At 47.8% G+C, this 27,917-nt stretch overlaps 1 protein-coding gene across 3 annotated transcripts; it reads right to left on the minus strand.

Moving 5' to 3' along the window:
* Positions 1 to 3,422: 3,422 nt before the first annotated feature.
* On the minus strand, positions 3,423 to 27,487 carry LOC119052947 (transient receptor potential cation channel subfamily V member 5-like). Of its 3 annotated transcripts, XM_037150353.2 has the most exons (15): positions 27,099 to 27,486; positions 24,790 to 24,887; positions 24,557 to 24,679; positions 24,038 to 24,175; positions 23,681 to 23,779; positions 23,419 to 23,594; positions 22,881 to 23,027; positions 20,794 to 21,006; positions 13,503 to 13,589; positions 13,330 to 13,406; positions 12,965 to 13,130; positions 12,700 to 12,766; positions 11,207 to 11,475; positions 8,234 to 8,340; positions 3,423 to 7,501 (listed from the first exon to the last, which is right to left on the minus strand). In XM_037150353.2, the coding sequence occupies exons 1-15, from the start codon at positions 27,224 to 27,226 to the stop codon at positions 7,204 to 7,206; spliced, it is 2,193 nt and encodes a 730-aa protein (XP_037006248.2). In that variant the 5' UTR covers positions 27,227 to 27,486; the 3' UTR covers positions 3,423 to 7,203. The 3 variants fall into 3 exon arrangements, with proteins under 3 accessions (XP_037006248.2, XP_037006249.2, XP_037006250.2); XM_037150354.2 differs by lacking the exon at positions 13,503 to 13,589 and having other exon boundaries at positions 27,099 to 27,487; XM_037150355.2 differs by lacking the exon at positions 24,038 to 24,175.
* Between the last annotated feature and the right edge of the window lie 430 nt (positions 27,488 to 27,917).

Here is a 27,917-nt window from a genome sequence, read left to right on the forward strand (position 1 = left end):
ATGAGCCAGGTGTGGGAGGCACCTGGACCCACGGCAGGTGCACAGGGAGAGTCTCTGTTTTTATTGCTTGGGTCTTCTCTTCTGCTGCTGTTTTGGGGCCTTGAAGGTCTTTCAATGACCAGGGCATAAGTCCCTGCTGGGGACTGGAGCAGACCCAACCTCAGGCTGTTACCCCCTGTACAGAGTGGGCTTCTGCATCATTCATTCCCCGGTCCTTGGCCCCTATCCTGCCAAAGAGACCGTTGAACTCCAGCTCTTGTTCGCCGTGGAGGTGATTAGGGAGGAAGTAGGGTCTATGGCATTTTCCCACACCGTTGGTCCCAGCTTGACTTAGGAAGATGCCTCCCAGAAAGTATCTGGTATATAAACTCCAGCTCATCTCTTGAAACTCAGCTCAAACATTCTCTTTTCTTCCCCCTGTGCCCATCCTCACCCAGCCAGAGCTTTGTCTCCTCTCTGCTGGTCTCCCCCAAGCTCCCTTGTCTCTATGTCCACAGCCTTTGCTTACAAGATAGCACTGCATTACCATGGAAACTACCTGCCCATCTCCCTCACTTGCAGAGCCTCAGAGGCAGAGATGGAGTCGAAACCACAATGCATCCTTCTTTCCCCCATTGCAGTCCCTGGCATGGAGGATATGTTGAATCGTGTTCTGTGGAGCTTGACCTGTGCCAAGGACATTGCAAGCTACTTAGTGGGTGCATTTCCTTGCCTAGGCCTCAAAGGCAAAAGTGGGTCTGGGTGCAAGTGAGGCCCAGGAGGTGACAGAGGGACAAGGGAAGCTGACAGGGAAGTATGTGTGTGTCCTGGGAGGTGGAAGGGTATTTGTCCATCCCCAGCCCACGCACAGAGACAATGGCTTCTGTCCTTGAGAGATTAATGGGCCTGCAAGGGTGGGAAGTGAGCAGCATCTGGGGTTAAGGGGAAGGTGTGGTGAGTGTGTGCTGAAAGCCACCTGTGGCTGGCTGCAGCCACGCCTTCCCACTCTCCCGTCCTGAGCCCCGTGCTGGCTGGCCTGGTACCCAAAGGCAGGGGGTGATCACTGACCTGAGACCTGGAGGGTCTAGAACAGAGGCTGTGGGGCCTGGGAATGGTCTCTTCTTTGCCCAAGAGCTTCACCAATGGAGGAAGAGAGAAGATGAAGAGGTAGAGACTTGTGCCAGGGATAAGAAGGAACAATTGGCAGGTGTCCCCTTCAGATCTGGTTTAGGCAGGGAAAGGAGGGGCTAGATCTGACCCAGAACAGGAGAGCATCTCAAAGGACAGGGTCCAAGGTCACCTTTAGGTAGCCACGGGCTTTGATATGTCTGTCTCTCTCCCTTACCTCTTATCTCTGAATCAGAAGGCAGGGCCTAGAGAGGGAGGAGGAAACTCAGAGAAGGCGAGAGGGTTAAGAGAGGTGAACAGGGGGACTGCAAGTATATTCCGACAACAGCTCCCTCTGTTGGGGAAGTTTCGGTGGCCCACATGCTTTCCTGAGTTCGTCACTACTATACAACCTCATCAGGGAGACAAGTCAGGAACCATCAGCTAATGCTGCAGCAGGGCATCAAAGGAAAACGGGACTATTCACCTGTCCTTCTGGCCCCTAAAGGGCCCTTGCTGACTAGTGGGAATGAGGAAGTTGGCAGAGTTAAATCAAGTGGCCCTGAGGTCAGCCCAGAACCCAAGGTAACCAGCTGCTGGCTAACGTAGTCCATGGCGATGGGCGTGGTGGCAGGGATAGTGTCTCTGGGAGGAAGCTTGTGTCAGCCCCCCCATAGTTGAAGTCACAGCTTAATTGGTAAGGAGTTAGGCAAGCATCTAACTCAGCAGAAGGGTGGAGGGGAGAGCAAGCATTGATGAGGAGAGCACACCCCTTTAGGGACCACTTATATACACACACCCACGCACAAGCAGACCCCCATCACAGGTGTCCAGCACTGCACAGGTGAGGAGGTCACACACCCTCAGCCCCTCCAGCTGTGGCCTGGCCTTGCACAAGCCCCCACTGCCTCGGGCCCAGGGCTGTCACTGCCGCCTCCTCAAGGCCAGGATACAAAGATTGGTACAAGCAAAGGAAGCAGGTGTGGCCAGTCCCACCCAGGTGGCTGCTGCCTGGCTGTCCTCCCAGGGCAGAGAGAGGAGACGCATTACCCAACCCACTCAGTGTTACTATCCAAGCGTTTCTTTCCTTGCACATTTCTCATCTTCCCCCATGGGCTTTTAAGAAACAGACAGGTAAGCCTGACCTGGAGAAGTAAATGATCCTTGACCCCAAGTCAAGGTGCCTTCTTGGTTTTTCATCACCTGAACGCAGGTGTGCAAAGGCGCCTTGCAGGTGCCATAGTCAGTTCTTGCTCCAACTCCATTTTTCCACCCTGGTTTTGCCATGCACAGTGGGTGCCCCAGGCACCCACAAAGTTCGCCTCTCTGGCTTCTCACCTTCAGGACCCCAGGCCTTCTCTGGCATTCCTTCAGTGTGGCACAGGGGAGAGACAGGGACCTGTGCCCTTCCTTCCAAAGCCACTGGCAGAGCCATTCCTCAGGGCTCCTCCATGGCCCTTCTCACCAGAACTTTGTCAATAAAATACTTGGCAAAGAGCTGGAAGGGGACATATTGGTAAAGCTCAGAGCCTCCTGTGAGAACAAGGATATCCCTCCTGTCATCTCCCAGCCTCTGGTGTGGGAAGCTCTTGGGAGAAAGAAAGTTCTGCCTTCTAAAGCAACCAGAGAGGAGGCAGACAGGAGGGGAGAAGGGTAACCATTTAGGGGTACCCAAAGACTTCCTGAGGCAGGCACCACAGTTTTTCTTTGTCCTTCATCTCTGGTCCCTGTCTCCAGAGTCACATCAACAAACTTGGTGCCTGCCTGTTGGAACAAGGGCATCTGACAGCCACTTAAACCCTTCAGCTCGTAGGCCGTATGCCCTCTCTGTACCATCCTGCAGAAGTGGCTGTGCTTGCGTCTTTGCTTGTTGTGTCTTTGCCTTTCCCATTCAGGCTCCTGAATGCAGACTCAGAAGGCTGGAGACTGGCTTGACTGCTTCTTTCAGAAAAACCCACACACCAGTTGGTTTGGTAAGATCTGTTCCAGAGCTCTGAGGCTAGGGCTCTGCTCTTCATGTCTTCTTCATCATGGTATTCCACATCTTCTCCACTTCTCCTTCTCCTCCTTCTCGTTTTCTCTCTCTGTCTCTCTCTCACACACAGATACACACACACATACACACACACACATATGTACACATGCTGAAAAAATTTCTCAATGATCACATCCGTATTGGCGTTTTTCCTTTCCAAAATGTTTCCACCCCTATCATCTGCTCATTTAATGATTCCAACCCCACTCAAAGGCAAGTACATTTCACCCCACTGGGAGCATTTAAAATAAAAGTAGATGAATCATTCACAGATTCTGTTCATGGATATTTATTACCCACTACCTTGCACAGGAATTATGCCATGCACTGGCAGCATGATGAATGAGATGGACATCCTTTGCCTTACAATCTACTAAAGAAGATGGACATTTAAACAAGGGATGACAGTAAAGTGCAGGATGTATAATAACACACAATCAGTGTATGATCATTGAGACCAATAGGATGAATACAAGTTACAAAGCCAGAAGGGTGTAATGGGTTCAGAAAGGTAGAAAGGTCCAGAAACTGTGAAGGTCAAGGAGGAGAATATAGCCCCATTGAGCAACTAATAATACTTCAGCTTGGTGAGAGAGTGCATGAGGGGAGGGGTGTGAGGAGGCTGGAGAGGTTGCCAGAGGCTATCAGGGAAGCACGCTCATGAGACCACCATCTGAGGCAGAGGTCGCCTCTTATGAAGGTCATTGCAGCTGCAGTGTGCACTGTGGACCAAGACTGCCAGCAGAGAGGGCAGTTAGGGGCCTACTGCCATAACGCAGGCCGGAGGTAGCGGCGGCCCATGTCGGGATGCCAATGGGGGCCAGAGAGGCAGAGACAAAGGAACAGGGTGGTTTTATGCTGGATGAGCATGAAACAGTCTTCAAAATATGTTACATGAGAAAAGCAAGAGCTGTTTTCCTAATATACTGTACTATTGCCTGTGTTTTGAAGATGAATGTATGCATACATATGCTTGGATCTGCAGGGAGTCACTTTGGAAGGATAAATAACAAACTATACTGTAAAAGAATGTCCCCAGGAAGAACACCAGAAGGGCTGGGACAGAAGTAGGAAAGTGTTCCCCCCCTCCCGTATACCTTGTGTGCTCTTACAACTTTGTGACATATTATTGATTACTATGAGTTACTTTTCAAAGGAGGTTTTAGGTGATAGAATCCACAAGACTGGAGATTTACTGGAGATGAGAGTTGAGATAGATGTGTAGATGACGCCTAGATTCTGGCTTGGGCAACTTCACCTATCATTTCAATGTTTCAATGTTGGAAACATTGGTGGAGGAGCAGGTTTGGTGAGGAAGCAAAGCTGTTCAGTTTGGGACATGCTGAGATTGAGATATCTGTAAAATATCCAGGTATAGCTGTCCAATAGGTAGGTATCCAAGCTGTTCACGCCTGGAACTCAGGAGGCAGATCTAATCTGAAGACAAGGGTTTGGGAATCACTAACATGTCCATGCTAATACAGTCTTCGAAGTGGATGGGACTGCCCAGGTGGTGAGAAAAATAGAGCCTGTGTACCAAAAATGTTGAAGGGACTGGCGGAAGGAAATCAGAGTGGCACTGTGTGGCAGTGGGCATGCTGAGAAGTGGTGAGTGGTTGAGTATAATCTGACAGATGCTAGAGACTTCAAGCAAGACTGAGACTTTCAGCAGATTTAGCTGTAGGTAGACAGATAAGCTTGATGAGGGTGATATCAGTAGTATGGAGAAGTAAGGTCACATCGAAATGGACCGAGGACTCTGTGTGAGGTCAGTGGAAAATGGAGTCTTTCCTTAGGAAGTCTGGCCCTGAAGAAAGAGTGAAGAAGATGGGGCAGTCATAGCTAAACGGTGGAGGGTGTTTGTGATGTGTTGGAAGATGGGAAAGAATAGAGCATGGTTATTTGCTGACTAGCACCAGTGGAGAGGAAAAGGTGGAAGAGACAGAGATGAGAATACTAGAGAAGACAGGGATAGACATAGATGATGGAAGAGAGAGAAAGAAAACTGGATCTGGAGACAGATGGGAGTTTTGTTGTCCATATAATAGGATGTGCTTCCATGGTGGAAGAAATGTGAGGGAGCCCAGTGACTGAGCACTTTCAGAACATGCGCCCCTGGGAACATGCGTATGGGAGTGTGCACATGCATGCTCATGGTACCCCTCACTGTTCCGCACTCTTCTGTGCTTTGCATGGGTACCTAGCTGAACCTGTCCATGCTTTCACAGATCCCACGTATCTCTTTGCTATCGTAGGCCACAGTCCTCTTCAAAGTTATTATGGCATCTTGGTAAGGGTGCTAACGGTGCTGGGGTAAGAAGTGAAGGGCTGGAGTCAAGAGGGAGGCTGCTTCTGAGCTCCTGTTATGGATGCCCTGGATGCCTAGTTCCCACTTTCCTTCCTGAAGAAGGATGGCCCCTCTTTGGTTATTGACATTCACCCCACAACTCAGCATAGGGGTAAATGGAGATGGTGAGATGATGGTGGCAGCAGACACAGCTGGAAGCTGCTTCCAGGTACAAGGGCGATTAACTGCTAATGAGCCACCTGACAGACAGATTGGGGATGATCCCATAAAAGAAATGATTAGAAAGGCAAAATTTACCACATATATTTAAAAATATACTAGGATGCAAATGAGAGACAAACATTTTTAGACTCAGAGACTTCAAAAGCAAGAATAAGACAACTTAGAAACAACAACAGAACAGCAACACAATTCAAACTATGGGCAAAGGACTTCAACAGACGTTTCTTAAAAAAAATGTTTTGCAGATGGCCAATAAACACATAAAAAGGAGTTCAGTGTCACTAGGCATTAAGGAAAATGCAAATCAAAACCACAATACGGTATCACTTTACATCCATTAGGAGGGCCACTGATGGAAATAACAGCAAAAACAGAAAGTAGCAGGTATTGGTGAGGATGTGGAGAAAATGGAACACTCATCTATTGCTGGAGGAAATGTAAAAGAGCACAGCTACTGTGGAAAAGGGCATAGCAGTTTCTCAAAAAAATTAAGCAAAGGTTACCATAAGATCCAGCAATACCACTTGTAGGTATAATCTACCAAAAATGGGGACTTGGATGTCTGTGCACCAATGTTTGTAACAGTTTTACTCACAAGAAACAAGAAGTGGAAACAAATGTACAACAATGGATGAACAGATAAATAAAACTTGTATGTGCATACAATTAAATTAGAATGAAATTCTTATACATGCTACAACATGGATGAATCTTGAAAGCATTATACTAAGTGAAATACAGCAGACACAATAGAGTTAATACAGCACAATTTCCCTTTTATGAGGTGCTAAGAACAGTCAAATTTATAAGGAAGTAGAATATTGGTTATTAGGGACTATGGGGAGGAGATAATGGGCAGTTAATTTCTAATGGGTACAAGACTTTCAACTTGAGACAATGAGAATGGTCTATAGATAAATACTGGTAATAGTAATACTACAATGTGAATGTAGTTAATGCCATGGAATTGTATACCTAAAAATGATTAAAATGATGAATTGTATGTGCATATTACCACAATAAACTTAAAACATAAAGCAAGTATACAGAGCCTTTCTTCTTGCAGTTTGATAGTTGCTGTCTGGTTGTTATGTGGGAAAAGAGTACTTCAGGGCTATAGGAAAAAGACAAGAGCCACAGCCAGATCCCTGGGCCTGGCTCCTCCCACATTACACAAGTGAAGCCCCACTCCTCTCACATTAAGCACTTGGAACCTATCTGGCTCCAAGGCTACTTCCTAGAACCTGCAGGGGGCAGACATGAGTGTAGTATCCCTACCTCGTGTCTCTCATGGTCAAGTCCAACTTTGCTACAAAGGATACCTTCTTTTCCCAAGATATGGGACTTTCAGAGGATGTGTAGGACAAGGGCCCATGGCCTGTCACCAGAAATGCTTAAGTGAAGGCTGAGACATGGCCTTTGAGAATTATTCTGCCCACAGCCTCCTATGATTAACTTCATGGGATTTAGATTCTGGCCTAGGAAAATATCTCTCTGCTTGCGTCCCACTCCAGGCCACCTGGAGTCATGTCAAGAGTAACAGGGGTCCTAATCATAGATAAATATTTTCATCTACATCCCCCTCACCAAGGTCCAGTCCAAGATTCAAGTGTCCCAAGGTGTTGCGACGAAGGACCTCCCAACCCCAGTGGCTGCTGCTGCTGTGGGATGTGTTCCGGGACAGAGAGGGCGTTGGCAGGGTCATGGAGGCTCTGGCTATCGTCCCACTTTCAAACACTGAGGGACATTTCTCAGAAAGATGCTGTTGTTCATCCTCCTTGCCTGAGGACTTGAAAGCTTCCACACAGCGCAGCACTCGCAAAGGGTTTTGGTCATGGCGGCTCTCGATTCTGAGGAGGGGGAAGGGGAGAGCATCCAGTTGAAGTGGGAAGGCATGGCCCATAGGGAGAAGCCAAGGCAAATGGGCCACATGTAGAAACATGGATGAGGAGGGAAAGGGAAATCAGAGAACTAAGTTGACATAAGGAGAACATCCAGGGTGAAGTAAAGGAAAGTGCACTAGAACGGAGGAATAGCTGGGGTAGGGACCAAAGAGGCCTTGCACGCAGGAATTGAGAGTGTGGGTGTGAGGGTGGGGGAACATGGAACAGAAACAAGCCAATTAAGAGATAGCCATAACACAAACAGGAGGTGCAATTCAGGACATAAGTAAGAAAAGAGGAGAGCCAAGTTAGAGCTAAGAATAGAGTATGGAGGAGGTTAGCTTCAAGGCAAGGATATACTAGAAATGAAGGTCAGCAGGGAGCAAGACTAGAATAAGTTGGGTAACCCATGCCCACATGCCCCAGCATGGACACACATATAATATGGAGCCTTACACATGTTACTGCCCTGACAGACTTACAGCCCAGATTCACTAGTGTCATTCTTTCTAACCCTCCTTGGCTCCAGCCTCCTCCCTCATACTGGCTAAGAGGCTCACTTTACAAAGTGTTGACTTTTCCTTTGGGTCCAATGTGGACCTCGAGAATGGAGAGGAGGGGGAGCAATGTGGAACTGGCTGCCCTTGCTCCCACAAGATCGCAGATGTTTTCAGTTCATCCATCTACATTGTTACTCACCGTAGGAACCAGCGGTCGCCCAGCCCATACTTGCACCCACAGATGCCTGAGCGAGGCCACAGGAAGCGAGGCATCTTTCTCTCCAGCATCACCGTGGTGGCCACGACCTGGAAGGAGGAGAGAAGTGGAGGAAGAGCTCGTAAAGAACCATGAGCTTTGGAGAAAACTGGCAGCCAGAGACAGAGGAAACTGTGGAATAAGGACACCAGATCAGAGTGAAGGTCACCGTCATTAGCCACACCCTCACCTGTGCCAGGTATCAGGCTATCTGCTTTACTCATTCATCATAAAAGGAGAGAGAATATTTTACCAGTACTTTAAATAAAACAGTGACTCCTACATTACTATTTCAATTCATGGAAAATGCATCCCTCCAAAGTAATCTCATTGACTTTTTTATAGGAAAGCCATAAACCAATGAGCTTGATTTAAAGAAAATGATTAAATGGAATTTCTATGATCCGGAAGATGAAGCATGTTGCTGGTGTTCAGGGAATTTGTAGGCAATTAAAGACTCACATCTGAAGAAGGAAAAGAGTGGGTTAATTCTTGGCAAACTTGGCAGGGAAATTCTAGTGGCATGTCACATGTTCTGTACTTTGCCCAGCCCTCGTTAGTTACTTAGACAAAACATGGAAGAAAAACTTATCAAATATGCCTGTGACACAAAATAGGGAGGGATATGTAATTTGCAAGGTGACAGACACAATATAAAAATGATCTCACCCAGACTGGGATGCTGGGCAAAAATTAATAACGTAAAATTTAAGGAAACCAAATGTAAGACTCTTCATTTAATGTTTAAGTCTCAAGTACCAAGTAAGTACAGGAACACGGTGAAGGAGCTTGGCTTAGTAAATTGTGTAACAAAGATGCAGGGTTCTAGTTGATCATAAGCTTAATAAGGGCCAATTGTATATTTACCAAAAGCCCTAACTCAGTTTTAGGTGCTATTTATAGTGCAGTGTCCAAGGCAAGGAAGGGCATGCCCACTCTTCATACCACATTCCTCCGATTGTATCAGGACCATTCTAGTTTTGAAAGGACCATGATGCATTAGGGCATGAACAGAGGGGGCCTTTGGGTTGGACTGGGGCCAGGAGGCTTTATTAATTGAAGGAATTGCCAATCCTTTAAAAAGCCCAATTCTCCACACTCTATTCTTGCACTCCCTCTTCTCCTCCACAGGTCTCTTAACCTTCTCTCCGTTTCTTAGTTGCACCAAGTTCCCTCCAACCTCAGGAATTTCAATCTTTCTCTTCTCTTCCCCTGGATAGCTCTTCTCCCTCCTTATTTTAAAAAGGAGGAACATTTATTGTTTCTCTTTGGGCCATCTTTCAGCCCATCTTTCATTTAGAGAATCACCCCTTCTCTACTCTCAGTCCATGGGTTCAAGTAGACTTGTCTGCACACAATTCTGGTTAGTCTATACTCCCCCAGACTCCTCTTCCACCAGCACCACCACCATTATCTAGTCCTCGGCCTTAACCTTCAATTTAAGGAGGTGCCTATGACTCAGACTTGTTGCAGTGATATGGGACTTAGACTGGGTTCTCTGGGGAAAAGATGCCCCTTCAAAAGCACATACTTCACAGTGTCAGGAGGCACACAGAGTACAACATGCATGGCACCCTTGGCATTGTGCTGGGCAGCACACCTGCTTGTTCCTTTGGGAGTTCAGGGCTTCCCTAAGCTGCGCCACCACCATGACAGGAGAGACGGCCTTAGGGAAGCCAGACAAAAGAGAGCAGAACAGAACAGCTGAGATAGTGTGTGAAATGGGGGCCAGGGCCCCAGTCAGACTGGCCCAAAGCTAGTTTAGTGCTTTAAACTTCCCTTTTATGAGGACCAGCACAGCCTCCTTCACTGCCTTTTTAAAGTCTAATTGAGTTTGACTTTCCGTTCTGGAGCCAAGAGTCCTGAAGGATGCAAACCCTAACCTCTGCCCCTTTCCTTCATCTTCACTGGCTAATACTTTCCCGTATTTAGGGTTCACCTTAAATGGCCTCATCAGGAAACTATTTGCTAACTTTCCTGTCAGATTCCTCTGTTGCACCTTGTCCTTAACGTCTACATCTCTGTGACACTTATATTACAACTGTACAGCTTTCTCAGAAGTCATTTGTTTACTGTCTGTCTTCCCGACCAGACTGTATATTCCATGAGGGTACAGAGTGCACTGGGGTGTTTATGCTTGTATCTCCCAGCTCCTGGACACTTCCCAACTCACAGCAGGCTCTAAATAATTATTGCTCCATGAATGAAAAGTCTGCAGGGTTAAACGATAACTGTATGCAAATAATTGAATGGTGCTCATTTGGGAGAGTGTGTTCTGCATGATACAAGGAGGAAATACTGGGACCAAAGAATGGAACTGTAGAAAGATAAGTTTCAGCTCAGTGCACGGCTTTTCCAATAATAACAACAACAATAAAAAAACATTTAAAATGTGAAATAAGCTTTCCTCCTCCCCAAAACTGCCCAAATATATGTGATAATAAGGTCCTAATCAGCATTTAAAATATTAACTGACCCTCTGACCAATAAATGATTATACATGGGGTAGCGAGTCAACCAGAGGGCACTAAAGACATGGCTGACTCTACAATTTTGTTAGTCTATGATGGTATAAAAAACTAGACCACAGAGAAACAGGGCCTTACAGAAGCCAATAGAAGATAAGGTCCAAATGAAGAACCAGATGTATAAGAACAAGACAGTTTCTAGTTCTCACTGGACTCTACCACAACTGCTTGATCTACTCTTGCTTTGTGACCAATGCCCTCTGATCTTGGGCATTGAGCCTACCCGTTGCGGCCATTTTGTCCCCTCCATCTATCCAAATGTGCCTCTGTTAAGGTAAGAGCCCCACTGGGTTTTCTGTAACTCTCCTGAGTCATCCACCATAACATCACATTCTGAGTTTTCTCTCCATCCCCTGCACCTTTGTCAGACAAACACTGGTAAACTCACCTGAGCCCTCCAGAGCTCATCCCGTTCTTGGGCCACCCGCCAGTGAGTGTCACCCATCATGGCGATGAAAAGGTTGAGCATGAGCAGGGTGGCGATGATGGCGAAGGCAGCATAGGTGATGCTGTACATGAAGGGCAGGTCCACATTATAGTTGGCAGGGCCATCGATGATGGTGAGGAAAAGCTCAAAGGTGCTGAACAGGGCTGTGGGGAAGTCATGGAATTCCCCCAACTGGCTTGGGTCCTCTGTCTGGAAGATGATATAGAAGGCTGCTCCACCCAAGAAAAGGGAATGGAGATGAGGAAAAAAGTTACCACAAGAAGCATTCATTCTACCTCCAACATACATCTCCATACACTTTTGTTCACATACACAAACTTACACACCCATAAATGTAGATATGTCAATGTATGTGTATAAATCACATTTTATCTGCAGACTTGGCTAATCCGGAGATGTCCTATCACTCTGGATCATATTAATAGTCAGTCACTGAGCAAAAATTTATACATACATATAATTTTTTACAGTCTTACCCTCTTATAGCTCAGCTGTTGGTACAGTTTTTTGGTCTACTGTTCTGTGGGATCCCTGTTCAACAGGGAATCCCTAGGACAGGAGGAGTGGCGTTTGTACTGAGTTCTGGTCTTTTAGAGTTGGGGGATCTTCAAATGTCCTCTAGTACACCCCCTTGTCTTATGGATACACAGTTGCAGACACTGAAGACTAGATTAGACTTGCTGCCCTCTACTCTTCCTTCCTTTTTCTGCCTTTCCCTGAAAACCTCCTTCTATTCATTTGCTTACCCTGTCTACCCCTGTCCCACCCTTATCCCTCTCCCTAGCTCCATCCCCTCTCCTCCACTTCCCTGCTGTGATTCTCTCCCCCCCCCACCGGCCTTCTCCCACTGTGCCTCCGGCCTCCATTGAGCCCCTGCCTGCCTGTCTTCCCAGTGTCTCTTTACAACTCTCCACCTGTTTTCCTCTCTTGTTCTTCGAGCTTTCCAAACATTTCTTTTTTTGCTATGTCCTTTGAGAATTCCTTCCCTTTTTCTCTCAACTTTGGCCACTCCTAGCAAAAAAGCATGGTATGTGTTTTTGAATGCTTTATGCTTCTTCTTCTAGAGTGCAAAGAGAGAAGACTCAAACTCTGCTCTGTCTCTGTTTGCCTACATCATCTTCTGAGATCCACAAGTGGCCAGTCTTTCCTGTTTAATGTCCCTCTCACTCCAAAGTTTTTTTCTATGTTGTCCTTTACAAAGTTTGCAGGGTGGTTAGGCAACACAAATGCCTTTGGCTCAGAAATTCAGAGCACATGGGTCTACATTCTAGGCCAATCTCGGTGACCCTGACTCTGTGAACACCAGCATGTTTTGGACTCACTTTCCATGGTAGGGGTGGGGGCAGCAAGTGAGAAGGGAGAGCATGAGTGAGAGTGAACCATCCAGAGGCTTGGATCCAAGGATCTAGTAGGCGAGGGAGTAGTGCTCTTACCTGAGGCAAATCCCAGAATAACCACAGCCATCAGCCAGCAGAAACGCAGTAGGTCTCCAAAAATCATCTACAGAAAACAGAGAAGAAGAGAGATGGTGGGGTGACCCCTTTTCCATCTCAGCAGTTATTGCTAATAGATTAGAAAGTCCCCATAGCTCCACCAGGCCCGCTGTGTGCAGCATCTTCCTTCCTGTTCCCTTTCCCTTCCTATGTCTGGGAAGGTCCTATGGCTGAGGCCAGAGGAAGCTTGGGGGAAAGTGCTGACCTTCTGGATCATGATGCTGAAGGGGCCCAGCATCTGGAATCCTCGCGCGAAGTACATGACACTGCACCAGCCCAGCACCAGGGCGAAGGACATGGGCACCACCTCCCCGTTGGTGTTAGTGAGCCTCATCACCATGGTGACCAGCACTAGGGAGGCAGAAGTGATGCTGGGGAGAGAGTAGGGTGCAGGGAGTGAGAGGAGGGCTGGCAATAGTCTAGGTCCCCTACAGCACAGTTATAAGTCAGGGGGCATCCACACACTCAGGCTTAGTTTTTATATCTAAACACACACACGCAGTGGGGTCAGCTGAGATTCTAACAATTCTGGTGAGGGAAGGCATGGGGCTGGAAGGAGGGGACACTCACATGATGACATGGAATGGCCCCCCAAGGACGGTCTGTCCAAAATAGCGAGAGGCACCAACCCTGAAGATGTCTGGGATCTAGGAAGAGGCCAGTAAAACAAAAGACCATGGAGAATGCTGTTTGGTCTGGAACCTTGGGAGGTAGACTCAGCCTGGACCCCACCTGTACCTCACCTCTAGGAACAGCATGATCAGAGCCCCGATGATGGTCACCAGCTCCCCCACCAGCCGGATTTTATCCTGTTCAGTGACATAAGCCTCCTAGGAGGGGAAATTCCAGGTGAGAAATGCTTTCTGATATAGTGAGACTCGAATCCTTTTGACAAGGGGTTTAAAGTAACTGAAGTCTATTCTGGATGAAGAAAAGCTCATCTTACCACCACTGCCAAACCCTGATGGTATATGTCCTTGTGGCCAGCTCTGTGACCAGGACATCAGTGCGTAGCCAAGGTTCAATCAGGCTGCTTATGCTGACCACTTGAAGTATCCCCTCCCAGGTCACCTTTCATATACATGTTGTGAGCAGTAACCTAGGATAAATCTACCAAGATCACATTTCAGAGCATCAGGTTAAGAAAGTTACTGTAACAGGAAGAGGTATTAGTGGCTTGGAAGAGATTCATCTATGTGGAAAGTCCAGCTTTTCCAATCTAGTTGTGGTTCCCGGCAGGAAGAACAGACTATAAACATATCATATTATTCAGTTTCCATATGGGGCCAGAACCCATGAGCTCTGGCAAAACCTTGAGTCAGTCTCTAAACCACCCCCGGCTTTAGGTTTCTCACCTGTAAAATGGAAGCTCTGATGTTTACCTTTCCAGGCTTATTGTGAAGTTGAAATTAGATGATGTATTTGAATGCACTATAAACCATAAAGTACAGTAGTTGTATTTATTGTGGTTTTATTATGACTTGGCAATAAAGGGCAGATGCTAATAAAGTAGGGGTGCTAGAGACATATGGACTTTAGTTACGTGGAAGGGATCCTGACTTATCCTGGGCAGTAGGTGTCAAAAGTACTGTATTTGTTTCAGACTGTAAGATGCACTCCCTGCCCCCAAATTTGAGAGGAATAATGGTTGTTAATGCTGCTGCTGAGTTCTGTTTACATTTATATTGGTGAAATATTGTGTTATTTATGTTATTAAATATTTTACCACATTTTGGGCTTCCATTTTTTCCCTATTTTCCTCCTCTAAAACCTAGGTGCATCTTATGGTCTGAAGACTACAGCACGCCACTAAGGTCTAGATGGAGACAAGACCATCCTCCTTCTGTGCACGTTATTGTGCTTTCCAGTGAAAGGCTTCAAAACATGATACAGAGGCACTGATAGAATTCTACAACAACAACACGTAACCTTTCTGAAGTCCTGAGCCCATCTGAGAATATCATAAAGACTACAGCCCCTCCTTCTAGAAAACTGTTCACATGGATGTCACCCCCACATAAAATTGTACGAATAATTTTAGCACCTTCGAGCACCCTTCTGGCTTTTGGGAACTGTGCCCCAGGGTCCCATCTCTGAATAGTGCACCCAAGATAGGAGGGGAGGGAGGGTCCCTGGGGCCAGTGGGAAAGTTGATGATCTCAACCAGGGAGGATGTGACTGCTCCTGAGGCATCAGAGATGCTGAGCATCTTTCCTTTGCTAATAAACTGTAACCTCTGAGCAACCCTCCACAGGCTACTTCAGTGTTGCCCTCACTGCTCCAGGGAGAGGCATAGCTTTTGAAAGAGGAAGAGACACCCTGTAGTAAGAGGTAATCTATGGTATAAAGGAGGCATCCACCAAAGGCCTGTGGCTGCTCAGAATGTGTAGGTCAGCTTGGAAGCAGCCAAGAAGATACCCCTTAAGAGTAGGGCCAGACTTGCCAGTAGAAGGTAGAAATGTTTTGGGTCCATCACGTGGGGCCAGGAAAGATCAGGAGAGGGGTTGGTGTCTGTGTGCCTGGACAGCAGTGTGATCTAACAATTTGGGACTAGACTCCAGTTACTTTCTTGTCATTTAAAGACTTGAGAATCTATAAACTCTCTGGCATGTATCTCTCTTGAGAAACTGGTAAAATTTATTTTATCATATAATGGGGAATTTCCCCTTTCCCTTGCTTCCAAGGAAGCTTGGAGTCCTTTTTCATCCCTAATGCTAGCTGCTACCACATTTTGCCATGTATAATGTGCACTTGTTTGCCCAAATTTTTTAGGAAAAAATAAGAATGTACATCATACATGGGTAGTGCCTGAAATACTTTGTATTTCTTGTTCTTGTGTTTTGTAATTATTTGTTACATAGAATTTCTTGTCCCATAATATGTTCAAAAATAAATGCTAAAATTTCTCTATAATACAAAAAACAAGTATCTAAATATAAAGAAATAAAATTTTGAAATGCAACACTTTTCCCTGAGAGTCTGGGCCAAAAATGTGGGTGCACATTATCCACAACAAAATATGGTACTTTGAATAACCTCTCCTTTGACCCGAAATTCAGTTCACGGGTCTTGTGCTTTATTTTAATGTCATCATGGCATCTGCCTCCAATTGTCAAACATGCCAACTCCTTTTGAGACCAGGTAGTACATAGTAGGATAAATAAGTACATTAACTATAGAAAAAAATAACATTAAAATATAGAAATAAAAAACTGCATCTATGCCATATATGTGTCTGTACAAAAATTTTGAACTCATTTTAAAACTTTGTCTCTCAATTAAGGACATCTACAAAACTGCCACCAATCTTTTCTTGGCTCAACTAAGAAGAAAAGGAACCAAGTATGCACAAGTTGGCCAGGTGAGTGGTGGGGGATCCAAGTGCCCCCAGGGGATGCTGGGAGAGTAGCATCACCTATTCCTTCAGGAGATAAAAAGTGAAACCCCAATGAAGGAGAATGTTGGGGACAGTCTCCATCACCACCATCTCCTTCTGGGATTTCCCCTCACCAGGATTCTGAGCTTGTTCAACAGATTCCTATATAGGTAGGAATTCCCCTGCACAAGTTCACCAGTGAGTAACAGAGTTGTCCAGAGATACCAAACTTCATTTCAGCTCCACCTGGGACCCAATCACCTTAAAAAGAAGTTCCCTCCACCACTTTGTCACCAAAGGTTCCCTCCCTTAAACCAGGGAAGTAGAGTGCCAGTCTCCTTCCTCAACCACATTTTCCTGGCTCACCCTTGCTTAATCCTCAAGACTTAAGTCACAGCACTCCCCCAGGGTCAGGTGTCTCTTTTATGGGTACATGGTGCCACTCTCTGCTCATGGCCCTCACCCAGCACCCTGACATTGTCTGGTGCTCCAGATCTCACCAGTAATCTTAGAACTCCCTGAGAACAGAGACATCTAACTCTGACTTCTTATTCACAATGCACAACATAGTAGGTATCCCAATAATAAGAAAGAAAGGAAGGAAGGAGGGAGAGGAGAGGGTACAAGCTGAGCACTATCTGAGAGGGGCAGAAGAGTGGTCAAGAGTGCTAAGAAAGTAGGGATGGGTAAAAAGGTGACAACTAGTTGGGTATTTCTGGGATTTTCAGATTCTTAGTTCAAGGTTGCCTAAGCAGGCTTGACTAATGTTACACTGAGAAAATATTCCACCCCACCTTTTTAAAAACAAATGCCTTCCAGCAATGACCAGAAGTCTTTACAGCAACACATGGCTTGAAATTTCAGGAGCTGTGAGCTAAATCCCCTGCAGAGGCTGACTTCAGTGAGAACTGGCCCAGTGAGATTGCTCTCACTTATCAGCTGTCTGGGTGCATGCCTTGAAGTAAATGCCCAACAAGGGGTAAGGGTGGGAAGCATGAGAAACCTGGGAAGAAGCTGGGAGGGCACCAGAAAAAGTTATCACACCCCAGTCCTAGACTCACTTATCCTCCCCAAGATCCCAGTCTTTCAAAATCGTGAAGCTCCAAGAAAGAGTCATACCAGCTTGTAATGCAGTTATTATTCTGATGCTCTACCATGCATGGGTTCCTAACCAGGCTGCCCATCAGAAACAACTGGAACATTTTCGTCCCACACCTATGCCCAGGCAAACCCTGGATATTCTCATGTAGTTAGTGTGGATCAGAGGTCAAGCATTATTTTTTAGATGTAGGTGTTTTTGCTATGTACCCCATGATGAGAACTGCTGGGCCCCCAAAAGAGGCAAATGTCCTAGTTTCTGTCTAAAGCTACTTTCCAAGGATTTGTTTCATGTCCTGGTCTCCACATTTTCTTGGGAAGATTAACCTGGGAGATTTCTATTCTCCACAGAGGAGTTCTGACCACAGAAGTAGGACTTAGCTGTACATCAAGAGGTTAACCACCTCAAAAATGGTGCCTGTTATCAAATCTACAAAGTAGCTCTGGTCGCTGGGGGTGGGAGGCATTTCCATATGTGACTCTGTGCCTCTGCACCCCAGTGTCCCTCATCCTGTCAGAGGAAGATTGGGTGTGGCCAGATAAAGGTAAGTGTGGCAGGCCCTGGCTCAGGGCAAAGACTAGGGACATGCATTTCTCAGAAAGAGGACAGAAATCCAGGGCATTACTTTGGAGGGAGAAATGGCCTGGCTTCATATTAAGGGGGAGGGTTCTGAGCAAAGCAAGCTAGAACCCCAGGCCCAGCACTGCCCTCCCCATCTGAGTCTTTTTGCCAAAGTACTTTACCTTCCTTGACTCCAGAGTCACTGTCTTTAAAATAATGATAACGATTTAATTTGCTTATTAGGATATCTAGGAGGATCAAATGCTATAAAAGTGCTTTGTCATCCAAAATGGGGTCCAAAAAAATCACAGCATTGCTTAACAGTGAGTCAGAAATGCAGAATCTCAGGTCCCGCCCCAGCCTTGCTTCCAGAATCTTTATGTTCACAGGATCTCCAGAGTACCAAGCAAGCACACGGTAGACATTTCTTTTACCTAGCAGGCTCCCTGCTTCTCCTCATCTCCCTCCCTGTCTTTAATCAGCTCTGACTGTTCACAGTAAGTGATTAGGACCCCTAAGCCAGGTAGTGTAGTGTTGGAGATCAGTGGGGTTTTCCAGTAGCTGGGGTGCTCAGGGTCACTGAGAGTTTACAAGAAACAATGATGTGTAAGCAAATCAATCCCCTGACCATGACAGGCAGAGAATAATTTAAAATGAGGGGAACCCTGGCCGGGTGGCTTAGTTGGTTGGGGCATCATCCCCTATACCAAAGGCTTGCAGGTTCAACTCCCAGTCAGGAAACATACCTAAGTTGTGGGTTTGATCCCTGGTTGGAGTGCATATGAGAAGCAATTGATCAACGTTTCTCTCTTACACTGATGTTTCTCTCTGTCTCTTTCTCTTTTTCCTCCTACCCCTCTCAAATCAATAAACATAATCCTTGAGTAAGGATTAAAAAAACAAATAAAATGAATGGGAACCTACTCAAATGTCATTCCTGCCATGGTCCTACCCCTTGCTCTCTGCATCCCATTCATGGCATAGCAGCAAGGATTTTACAATCCCTGTCTCCTGATTCCAACCCTTTCTCCTGGTTTCCCACTCACAGGCCAAGGACGACCAACCAACCATCGTGTTTGGCTGGCCGACTGCTAACTACCTCTTAACTGATCTTTCTACACTTTCCCTGGCCCCCTCAAATCTGTTCACCCTAAAAGAGGAACACAGATAGCTTATAAACTCCAGACCAAGTATCAAGGGGCAATGCCAAAGAACAGGAAACTTTCATTGGTATGGTTTGCTATCCAAACCCCTCAGAGCAGCATTCTTAGCCCTCTTAGTCCCCATTTCCCACCAAAAAAGAATATTTGAAAGTCAAGAATCTTCTATTTAGGCCAAAGTGGCTTTTACCTAAGGAGAAGGCAAGGGGTAAAATGCTAAAGAGAAAGAGGAAGGAATAGGAGGAAAAAAATAGGAAGGTACAGTCAACTATCATGTTGCACCTAGTCCTAAGGGAAGGGGAGAAGTTTTAAAACACAAAGTAGACTATCTGGGTCAAAAGAACATGTTTGTACATAATCAGTCCTGCCCCAAAGAGAAAGAGTCACACAGGGAGGAGACTCGGAGCTAATTAATTGCTCAGCATCACTCAACTCTTGGATCAGAACATTATCTACATTCCAGATCCAGAAAACCTTAAGTGAGCCTGACACAAAGGAAAATTGGGAAAGAGCACATCTGTGAAAATCGGGCCAGGGATGTTGGAAAGTCCAGCTACCTCCAACCTTATGTTTATACCTTTTCCTATTTTTAGTCACCTGCCCATCCCATGTGGCCATCTTCTAAATGTCCTTATATCCCCTGTGTGGTCTCCACACCAGGGGCAGTGCTCACACCCAGTTTGAGATGCATGGGACATAACCTCCCCTGAGTGCCCATGCCCTCCTCTAACAAGTCAACAAATCCCTCTTTTGTGAGCAATAGGAGCTCTGGATACCTATCTATGTATTGAGAGGCAGTTATAGAAGCAGAAGAGATGGAGTATCTTGACCTACTTTGGGTTGAGTGACACATTTGGCCCTATTCCTTCTAACTTTGGTCTACCTTCGGGCCTGAACCAGCATGAAGTTTATGTTCTCTTTCTGACCCTACTCCAGACTGAGCTGTACCCTTGGCTGGCCCATCCTGCATAGAGCATAAATTTCCAATTACTTAGCTCCTACTTGCCTGGCTAAATTCTTCTTCCTGTGTCTTTTGCTTTTTGTGTTTTCTGTCCACATGTCTGCAACCCCTTTCAGCTCTTTTCAGAGAAAAAAAAAATCTTATGAATAAGCAACCAGTCCAATGTAGCTGTGCTTGTGGAAGGTCTATACTCAGAAGTACTCATTAGAGTCTACTTATCTGGTTGCATGCATAGGAGGGTGTGCTTCCTTCAATGGCAGGTCTTACATTTCCTCCATACCTCTACTAGCATCCTCATCACCCAAGTCTCTGAAGGGCACCACAGGAGGCAAGCCCACCAGAGTAAAAAGGACCTCAAAGATCACTTGCCTCAGCCTGCCATGCAGTCGAGGCATCCTCCTGCAGTGTGTTGGACAGCTGACACATTCTTGCCAATGTGCTCATATCAACAGTACACAGAAGTGGATGCAAACCAGAAGGGCCATGCTGCCCTTGCAGACCAGAAATGGATTCAGATGTGGACTTGGAGCACAATTTCCCTCCCTTTAGATCAACAGGGTTTCCCTGTTCAAGTTCACCTTACAAAAGACTGGTTCTTTCTGTACATTGAAAGGAATTTCACCAAGGCACATTGTTCCTAACACCGAACACTCTTTCAGAGTTAATGAGAGAAGCCACAGCTTCCTGGACAAGTGTACTTTTACCCATAAGCCTCCTCTGTGGTGCGCTAACCTCATGTCTAATTTCTGTCTGGGTGGATGGAATCTGGCAGCTGCTCGAGACCAGGGAGGGATGTCTTTCCTGGGTAGTGCCACTTTGGTCCCCAGCACCATAAGCCCATGTTTCCATTCCCTTTCATCCCTCTGTGAAGAGTCACCTGTAGTGGCTTCTGCTCTAGGATGGTGATATCTCGGGACACAGTGTTATTGCCATTTCGGAACTTGAGGGGGCGATAGACACAGCATATGGTGAAGCAGACCATGTAGAACAAATACAAGGCACCCAGCAGGCAGAAGTAGGGCCGCCCATATCGCTTCCACTTGAGGCTCACCAGCTGCTTCACAGGTGTCTGTTCCAGGATCTCTCGAGCCTGCCATGGAAGGAGAATGTGACTTGGGGGGGACCAACATAGTACACAGTGCTGGGTTTCTCATTGGGTCCCCAGATGGGCAGGGCGCTCACCAGTTATTACATCTTTCATTGAGTGAGTCAGTCATATTTTTTACAGGCAACTGGTCAATTTCTACTATATGCTAGGCCTTGTGCTATTGCTACAGGTAAACTATTATAGAATTGAACGCAACACACTATAGCATCAGGGAGGCTTTGAAGGATGAGCAGCAGAGAGTTGAGTGAAAGAAGAGTTGGAAAGATCATTCCATGAAGTAGTAGCAGTTGCCAAGGCAGGGAGGTATGAGAAGCCATTTGCAGGAGAGGTGTGCTTGGGGATAAGAGACATCATCCTGTTGGGAGTGATGGGTAGGAGTTACCGTGGATGAATTAGATAATGGCCAGATCATCCTAGATCATGAATGCTAAGGTGGGGAGCTTGAATTTTTCTGAACATAATGGGAATTGGGAGTTCAAGCAAGAAAGTAGCTAGATTTGTTCTAGAAGTCTTGTGGTCTGGAGAAGAGCGATGGAGGACCCAGGTCATAGGATGGGGCACTGACCTAAGACAGGTGGGTTGGTGCTCTGCTGTAACTACACAGTGAAAAGTTAAAGATACAAATGAGAAAGGGTGATGGATATCTGAGAAAGCAGAAGAAAGGAAAATTCAAAGCACAGTTGGAGAGACTAACCATTGGCAAAAGAATATCTTTTCCATTGAACCTAGAGAAGAGAGACAGTACCCAGTTCCCAGATATGCTTGGCAGGACAGGGCAGAAAGGTCAAGAGGCTCCAGGCATAAGGTAGGAGCCTGGGTCTTCTGATGGAATCAAGGCAGAAGGCAGTGAGGGGTATAAGGGAGCTAGAAAGGAATTTTGAAGAAATGGAAAACTGGCTGACCAAGACAAAGACAAAATCTATAGTAGAACACTGAGAGCCAGCTGAAATCAGAGACCAAAGATTTGTGGTGAAACCATCTACCAGAGGAGCTGAGGCTCTAATTCCTAACAAATCTGCACAAAGGTTATGTTTCCAGAAATGTTTTATGAGGAAGCTCATAGTTTGTTAGCCACTCACCTATTCTTGTGTTCATTAGAACTTACTGTGATCTGAGTTTATGTCTCTAGAAAGTTCCCTAGGAAATTATCAACTACCAGATAAATAACACAAGCTATACTTTGCCACTGTCTTGGAGGTTCCTGGAAGCCGGAAGCATTTTCTCTTCTCTTCTTGTCTTCAACACATTTTCTTTTCATTCATATCACTCAACTCAGCCCTGTCTGGATGGTCATAGCTTTTCCCTCACTGGAAAGCTCTTTTTTTTTCTATTCCTGGTGATTCCCAGCCCTTCCTTGAAGCCCCAGCTCAACTACTCCTGGCACATGGTCTCTGGCCCATCCAACCTCCACTTTGCTACCACTGTGTACAGCACAAGCCCCCAGGGTTGGTATAGTCTGTGCTCTACCACAATTATTGAGGAAGCCAACAGGCACGATGTTTTGTTTATTTCTATATTCTCAGTTCCTTGTACAGCATATGAGGCACAGAAGGTGCTCAGGATGCTGAGTGAATAAGTGAGTGAATGAATGAATGAATGATAGGAGCAATGTCTGTTTAGAGAGTTCCTCATCTGAAATTTCAGTACGAGAAAGGTAAGGGAAAGGGACTAGAGCTAAGCAGAGAGAGAGTGTGGTCAGGAAAAGGCACTGATTGGTTGATTGGACTTTTCTCCCAAATTCCCCAGGAGTATCCATCTGTTATCAGGTGAGGGAGTGTCTGGAGCCCAGAAACTCAGCAAATGGATGGACTCTGCCCAAACACATGACAGTCCCAGATCCTCCATGGCACCCATACCTCTCGTTTCTTAGAGGAGACCACGAGCTCCAGAAAGGACACCTTCTCTCCCCAGGAGTCGATCTCCGTGAGGTCATAGAGAGTGGAAGTCAGTGGCCCGCAGGTCCACTGGATGTGCTTCCGCTTCTGCATGAGGTGCTGAAACATCTGTGAGGACACAGCAGGGAGTTGGAGGATTGGTGTGTGAGAAGCCAGTCAAGGGACCATCGCTGTTGAAGAGCCGGGTGCCCACTACTTGGGACTGACCGACAGTCAGGATTAGGCAAGCCTTTGATTATATAAACCTACATATTATATTTTGGTTATCTCTTCTTCCCACAAACTGCATAAAGATCTGAAAGAAGAGAGCAGGCAAAGGGAGCAGAACTTGGGGTTCCCTACAGATCTTCTGAAGGACACATCTCAGGTCCTCCTGAGCAAGGGATTCCCGAGGCTGAGACTCTTAGAGGCCGAGTTGGAAGTGAGGTACTGCCACCTTTTGGGGGAGTTTGGGAGAAGGATCATGAGAAAAGCATGAGTTTGGGGGTGTGGCCCGCACCACGGTGTTGCCTTCTACTCCTGCCAGCTTGAAGGGGGTGAGGCCCTGGTGATTGGGCACGAGGTCCAGGGGCTGCAGGTGGCCTCCACGCCCGTCGTAGGACAGCAGCAGGTTGTACATCTGGCAGGCAGAGGTCTTGTTGGGCTGGAAGACGAGGATGTGCAACACTGTGTTTCCTGGGGAAGGGCACAGGTGTCACGTGGCCACAGGACTCACTGTCCCAGCCCCTCTGCTCCCCCCGCCTCCTGCTACCAGTGCTTACCCAGGGAGTCCTGGGCCCGGATGTTTGCTCCATGTTCGATGAGCAGGCGCACAAGCTCCTCGCTGCCCACGCAAGCAGCAAAGGACAGAGGGTGCTCCCCTGGGGACACAGAGGGCTCTGGAGCATGAGTGCAGGCTGGGGTGTGAATTCTCCCAGGGACTGCCTGTTCCTCCCCACATCTCGGTGCTGGGCTTGGGGACACTTGTCAGCAGAACCAGAGGCAGGGATGGTGCAGGAATGGCCTTAAGCCCTCCAAGGGCTGACCCTACCCCCCACCATCAGCCTCCCGGGCATGGGGCCTTTCTCTCTTGCCCACCATTCACCTCCCTCCCCTGAGACCTGGGCCCTGGCTCTCACCAAAGTAGATGTGGTTGTGGGGGCTGTGGCAGAAAGCTGAGCCTGTAGCTCTGGCTGAAATGCTGGCCCCATGGGTGAGCAGGGCTCGCACCAAGTTCACATTCTGGTTCAGGATGGCCACATGCAGTGCAGTCTGGCCTGGTTCAGAGAGAGCCCTCAGTCATGGAGTCTATGCCCAATTTTTTCAGGCACACCATCCACCTAGCTTGCAGGATATCCCTGAATGTATTTTTGCCCTTGGCTCAGCAGAGTGGCCTAGTGCCTAGGGGAATTAGTCCCTTGGCTGTCTACGGCTTGGCTGGTGGGTGTGGGGCATAATTGCAATCACTATAGTATTGCTGTGAGAGAAAGAAAGTCCTGTCTGTCCAGGCATATGAAAGGGGTTGAAGGGAAATAATAAATGGCTCAGGAAGCTATGAAAGCCAAGACCAGAACCTTTGTATTCTTTGCAGTTCGGGGGCCCTCAAGTGAAGACCCCTACTCCCTGTTCCCACCTTGAAAACCTGTGAATTTCCTCACCTACAAAGGGCTCACACAGGGTGGGTTCCAAGACCAGGTCTGGGGCAGCCTCCATCAGCACCAGGGCCACCTCCAGGTTGTCATAGAGGGCAGCTATGTGCAGCGCTGTTTCCCCCAGGGCCCCTGGAGCACATCAGGAAAAGGATGTCAAACCCTCCCCTTGTCCCCTTTGCAGGAACCCCAGGAGTCCTGGCCTTGGGGCCCGTCCTCACCCCAGCGAACTCTGAGCCCACCTCTTTGTCGCGAGTCACAGGTTCTGTCCACCAGAAGTCTTTTCAGGGTACACAAGTCATTGTTCTTGGCTGCCCAAAGCAGTGGCGAGTCTCGAATCCTGTGAGAAGGTGAACAGGAGTCAAGCAGAGGCGGAGCTGCAGGGAGGCCAAGAGCAGAGGCCTTATATCACATGCAGTCTTCCCATACCAAAGCTTCAGGGCTCACTGAATAGGAGGCTCTGCAGAGGGCTGCCGTTCCTAGGGGAGGAAAGCCTTGGCTACAGAATGGATGGGTGGCCCTGACGGACTGGAGAGAAAGCCATATGCCCGGGAGAATCCGTCTAAGCTGTGTAAACGTTTCAGGAACCTGGGGAGCTGGAGCAGGTCAGGAAGGTGAGATTTTTGCCCCCAGTTGACACTCTCACCTGCTGAACTGGCTGTGTTTCACCAAGGGAAGCTTGAGAGATCAGAACTGGGCAGGGATGAAGAGACTGACCAGGTGTTAGAGCTGTGGATGTTGGTGCATTGCTCAATTTCTGATTACCCCTCTGGACTGTTTGTATACATATCCCTGCTTGGGGGCAGGAAGAGTTTGGGGTGAGTTATGGAGGGTCTATTTTTTCTGGGTTTTGCCCTCAAATGGAAGGGTCTGAACACTCAGGTATGACTGAGAAGGAGCCCAGCTTGGAGCTTCTCTGATGACAGGACTCGGAGTGAGCAGGGGAGCCCTGTGGAGATGCCTGTCCCAGGGCACTGCCCCCAGTTCATCTGCCCTCCCTCTGTCTGGGTGAACCAGACACAAGAGAAGCTGAGCCAATTCTGCTGGGAAACGAAGTCTTAGCTGGCTATAAATGTGACCATGAGGGTCTGGCAGGTTGAGGGTCATGAGGGAAAGACAAACTGACTGATGACCATGGTGTCCCCCAGCCTCAAATTCCTCTCCTCCTGTCGTCACAGGGTAAAGTGTTTTACTTCAAGAAGCAGCTTTTTCAAATCTCAAGGGGAAACCCAGCTCTGCCCCCATTTAGGGAATCATTCTTAGAAGGCACCAGCAGTGTGAGGGACAGCCCCTGCCCCTCTCACCTGGACCCTCAGTCGGGGCAGCGCACCCAGCTTAGGGTGGCAGGCCTGGGCTTCCAGAGTTCAGCCTGGTGCGGAGGGCCCTGTACTCAGCCTCTTCTCCCTGGGCCTCCAGCCCACTGGTCCCTGCAGAGCGGGTGCTAGAATCCAGCTCTGTCTCAGAGACTGTCCTAGTCCACTATGAAGCAGGGGTGGAGGTGGGGAGGCCCAAGGTTTCATCCATCACAGGGCCTGGGTTGGGTGTCAGTGAGCAAGCAGGGGGCCTTTCCGGAATGAAGGCTTAGATTGCACCCGGCCCACTACTCAGTTTACAAGGCCCAGAGCAAAACAAGAGTGCAGAACTCCTTGTTTAAAAAATTACTAAGAATTTCAAGGTAACAACAGAAGTGCATTAAGTGGCACGCGGGGCTTTTCTGAGGCCCGGAGCTGTGTGGTGTTGGAGAGGCCACCTGTCCTGCTCAGTTCAGTTCCCCACTCCTCAATGGGAGATAAGACCGCCAAACAGTGGGAGGCAGAGGCCCGCCCACAGGATGAGTCTCTGCCCTGCCTGCGCCCCAGGGTCCGGACCTCAGGGCTAACAAGCCTTGAAATAATCTGCCCTCAGGTATATCAGCTCCACCTCAACCAAGCATCCCAGGAACAGACACAGGTTCCATCAGTGTCTGTGTCCTTGGTCCCCAGCACACCGAACTGCATCACACCGAACCACAGCATGAAGTAGACTCAGTAAAAGGCCAGTGAACTGACTTGGGGACTTTCCAGTATCACCTGGGCTTCCCTCCTCAGTTGGTAAGTTCCAGGTAAACAAAGCTCTTCTTTTTCCTGGCAATTTCCTTTTGTACTAATGCTAATTCCTCCCTCTTTCTTTAACCAGCAAGACCTCGGAAACCCACAGGGTCTCATCCATTCCCCTGCAACCTGCTCCCCACCAGCCTATACCTGCCTGCCACCACCCCTGACACACTGGCTTCTTCTATCTTGTCCCTCTGATCCCTCATCTTCCTCCTCTCTCATCAGGCAGGCAGGTGGGATCCCTGCCTATGAATCTACGGAATCCACTTTCAAGATCTCCATGCCAATCTCCACCATCCCCACTAGAGGGGCAACTGGGATTTGGGGACTGTAATGAGTGGGTTACGGGGAAAGAGCACATCCAAGTGCCTGGCACTGAATTCTGGGGCTAGACCCAAGAGGGCAGGAAGGTTTGCGGATCAGCGAGAGTTGGGATGCCGCGAGACTGGACAGCCTACCTCTTCTGTTGCAGCAGATGGGCCTCGTCCAGACGCTGATTCCAGTCTTTCTCTCGGAACAGCCAGGAGGCGAGACGTTTCTGGAAGTGGGTCCAGGACCCTCTCACCTGGGGCGGAAGAACACCCATGTCCTCTCCTTGCAGGCACTAGCAGGTGATGGGTGCCCAGGTAAAGCAGCAAGTCGAGCACTCAGCAGCTACTGAGGTAGTGGCAGCGTTTGCTCCGGGGTTAAGAGTGAGATTGAGTAGTGTGTGCAGCGTGCAGCTCTGGGTGTGTGTGTGATTGCATGCACGTGCAGTGGGACTGGCTGCTCCGCCAGGAGAGAGCAGCTTTACCTAGAGCTGGGAGGAGCTCTTTCTAGAACAAACCTCTGGGACACAGACCTGCCCTGGAGCCAGGGGAAAAGAGGGGAGGGAACTTTGTTTCCGGCAGTGGGCTGGGGCTAAGATCTGGACAGGTGAGGGGTGGGGCAGAGCAATCCGGACAGGGAGTAGGGTGAGAGGCCTGGAAGCTGGGTCCCTCCAGCTAGGCAGGCAGGGCTGTGGTGAGCAGGAAGTCAAGACCTGCAGCTGGGCCATCAGCCAGGCTAGAGCCCTGGCTATCTTAGCCCTTGCACATCAGTTAGGTGAGATTCTATGCCTCAGCCTGCTCATCTGTTCGCTCATGGAAGTGGCTGTGAAGCATGATCCTAAGGGCTCAAGGGTGTTGGTTCTCCGTCTACAGATAAGCACAGAAGCTCCTGGCCAGGGCTGCTTCTCCGAGTTGTGGTTATTTATCCCCTCCTCAGCCCTGCAGCCCTGCCTCACAGAAAGGGTCCGG

The sequence above is a fragment of the Artibeus jamaicensis genome, unplaced genomic scaffold (assembly GCF_021234435.1).
Source record: "Artibeus jamaicensis isolate MK-2021 breed Jamaican fruit bat unplaced genomic scaffold, CSHL_Jam_final scaffold_2172, whole genome shotgun sequence".
Classification (NCBI taxonomy): Eukaryota; Metazoa; Chordata; class Mammalia; order Chiroptera; family Phyllostomidae; genus Artibeus; species Artibeus jamaicensis.

Coding starts and splice junctions, on each gene's coding strand:
- LOC119052947 (XM_037150353.2), bottom strand. CDS start 27,226: ATGGGTGTTCTTCCGCCCCAGGTGAGAGGGTCCTGGACCCACTTCCAG. Junction 24,680..24,789: donor CTGTGACTCGCGACAAAGAG/GTGGGCTCAGAG, acceptor GATGTGCTCCAG/GGGCCCTGGGGGAAACAGCG. Junction 13,407..13,502: donor TGATCATGCTGTTCCTAGAG/GTGAGGTACAGG, acceptor GCCTCTTCCTAG/ATCCCAGACATCTTCAGGGT.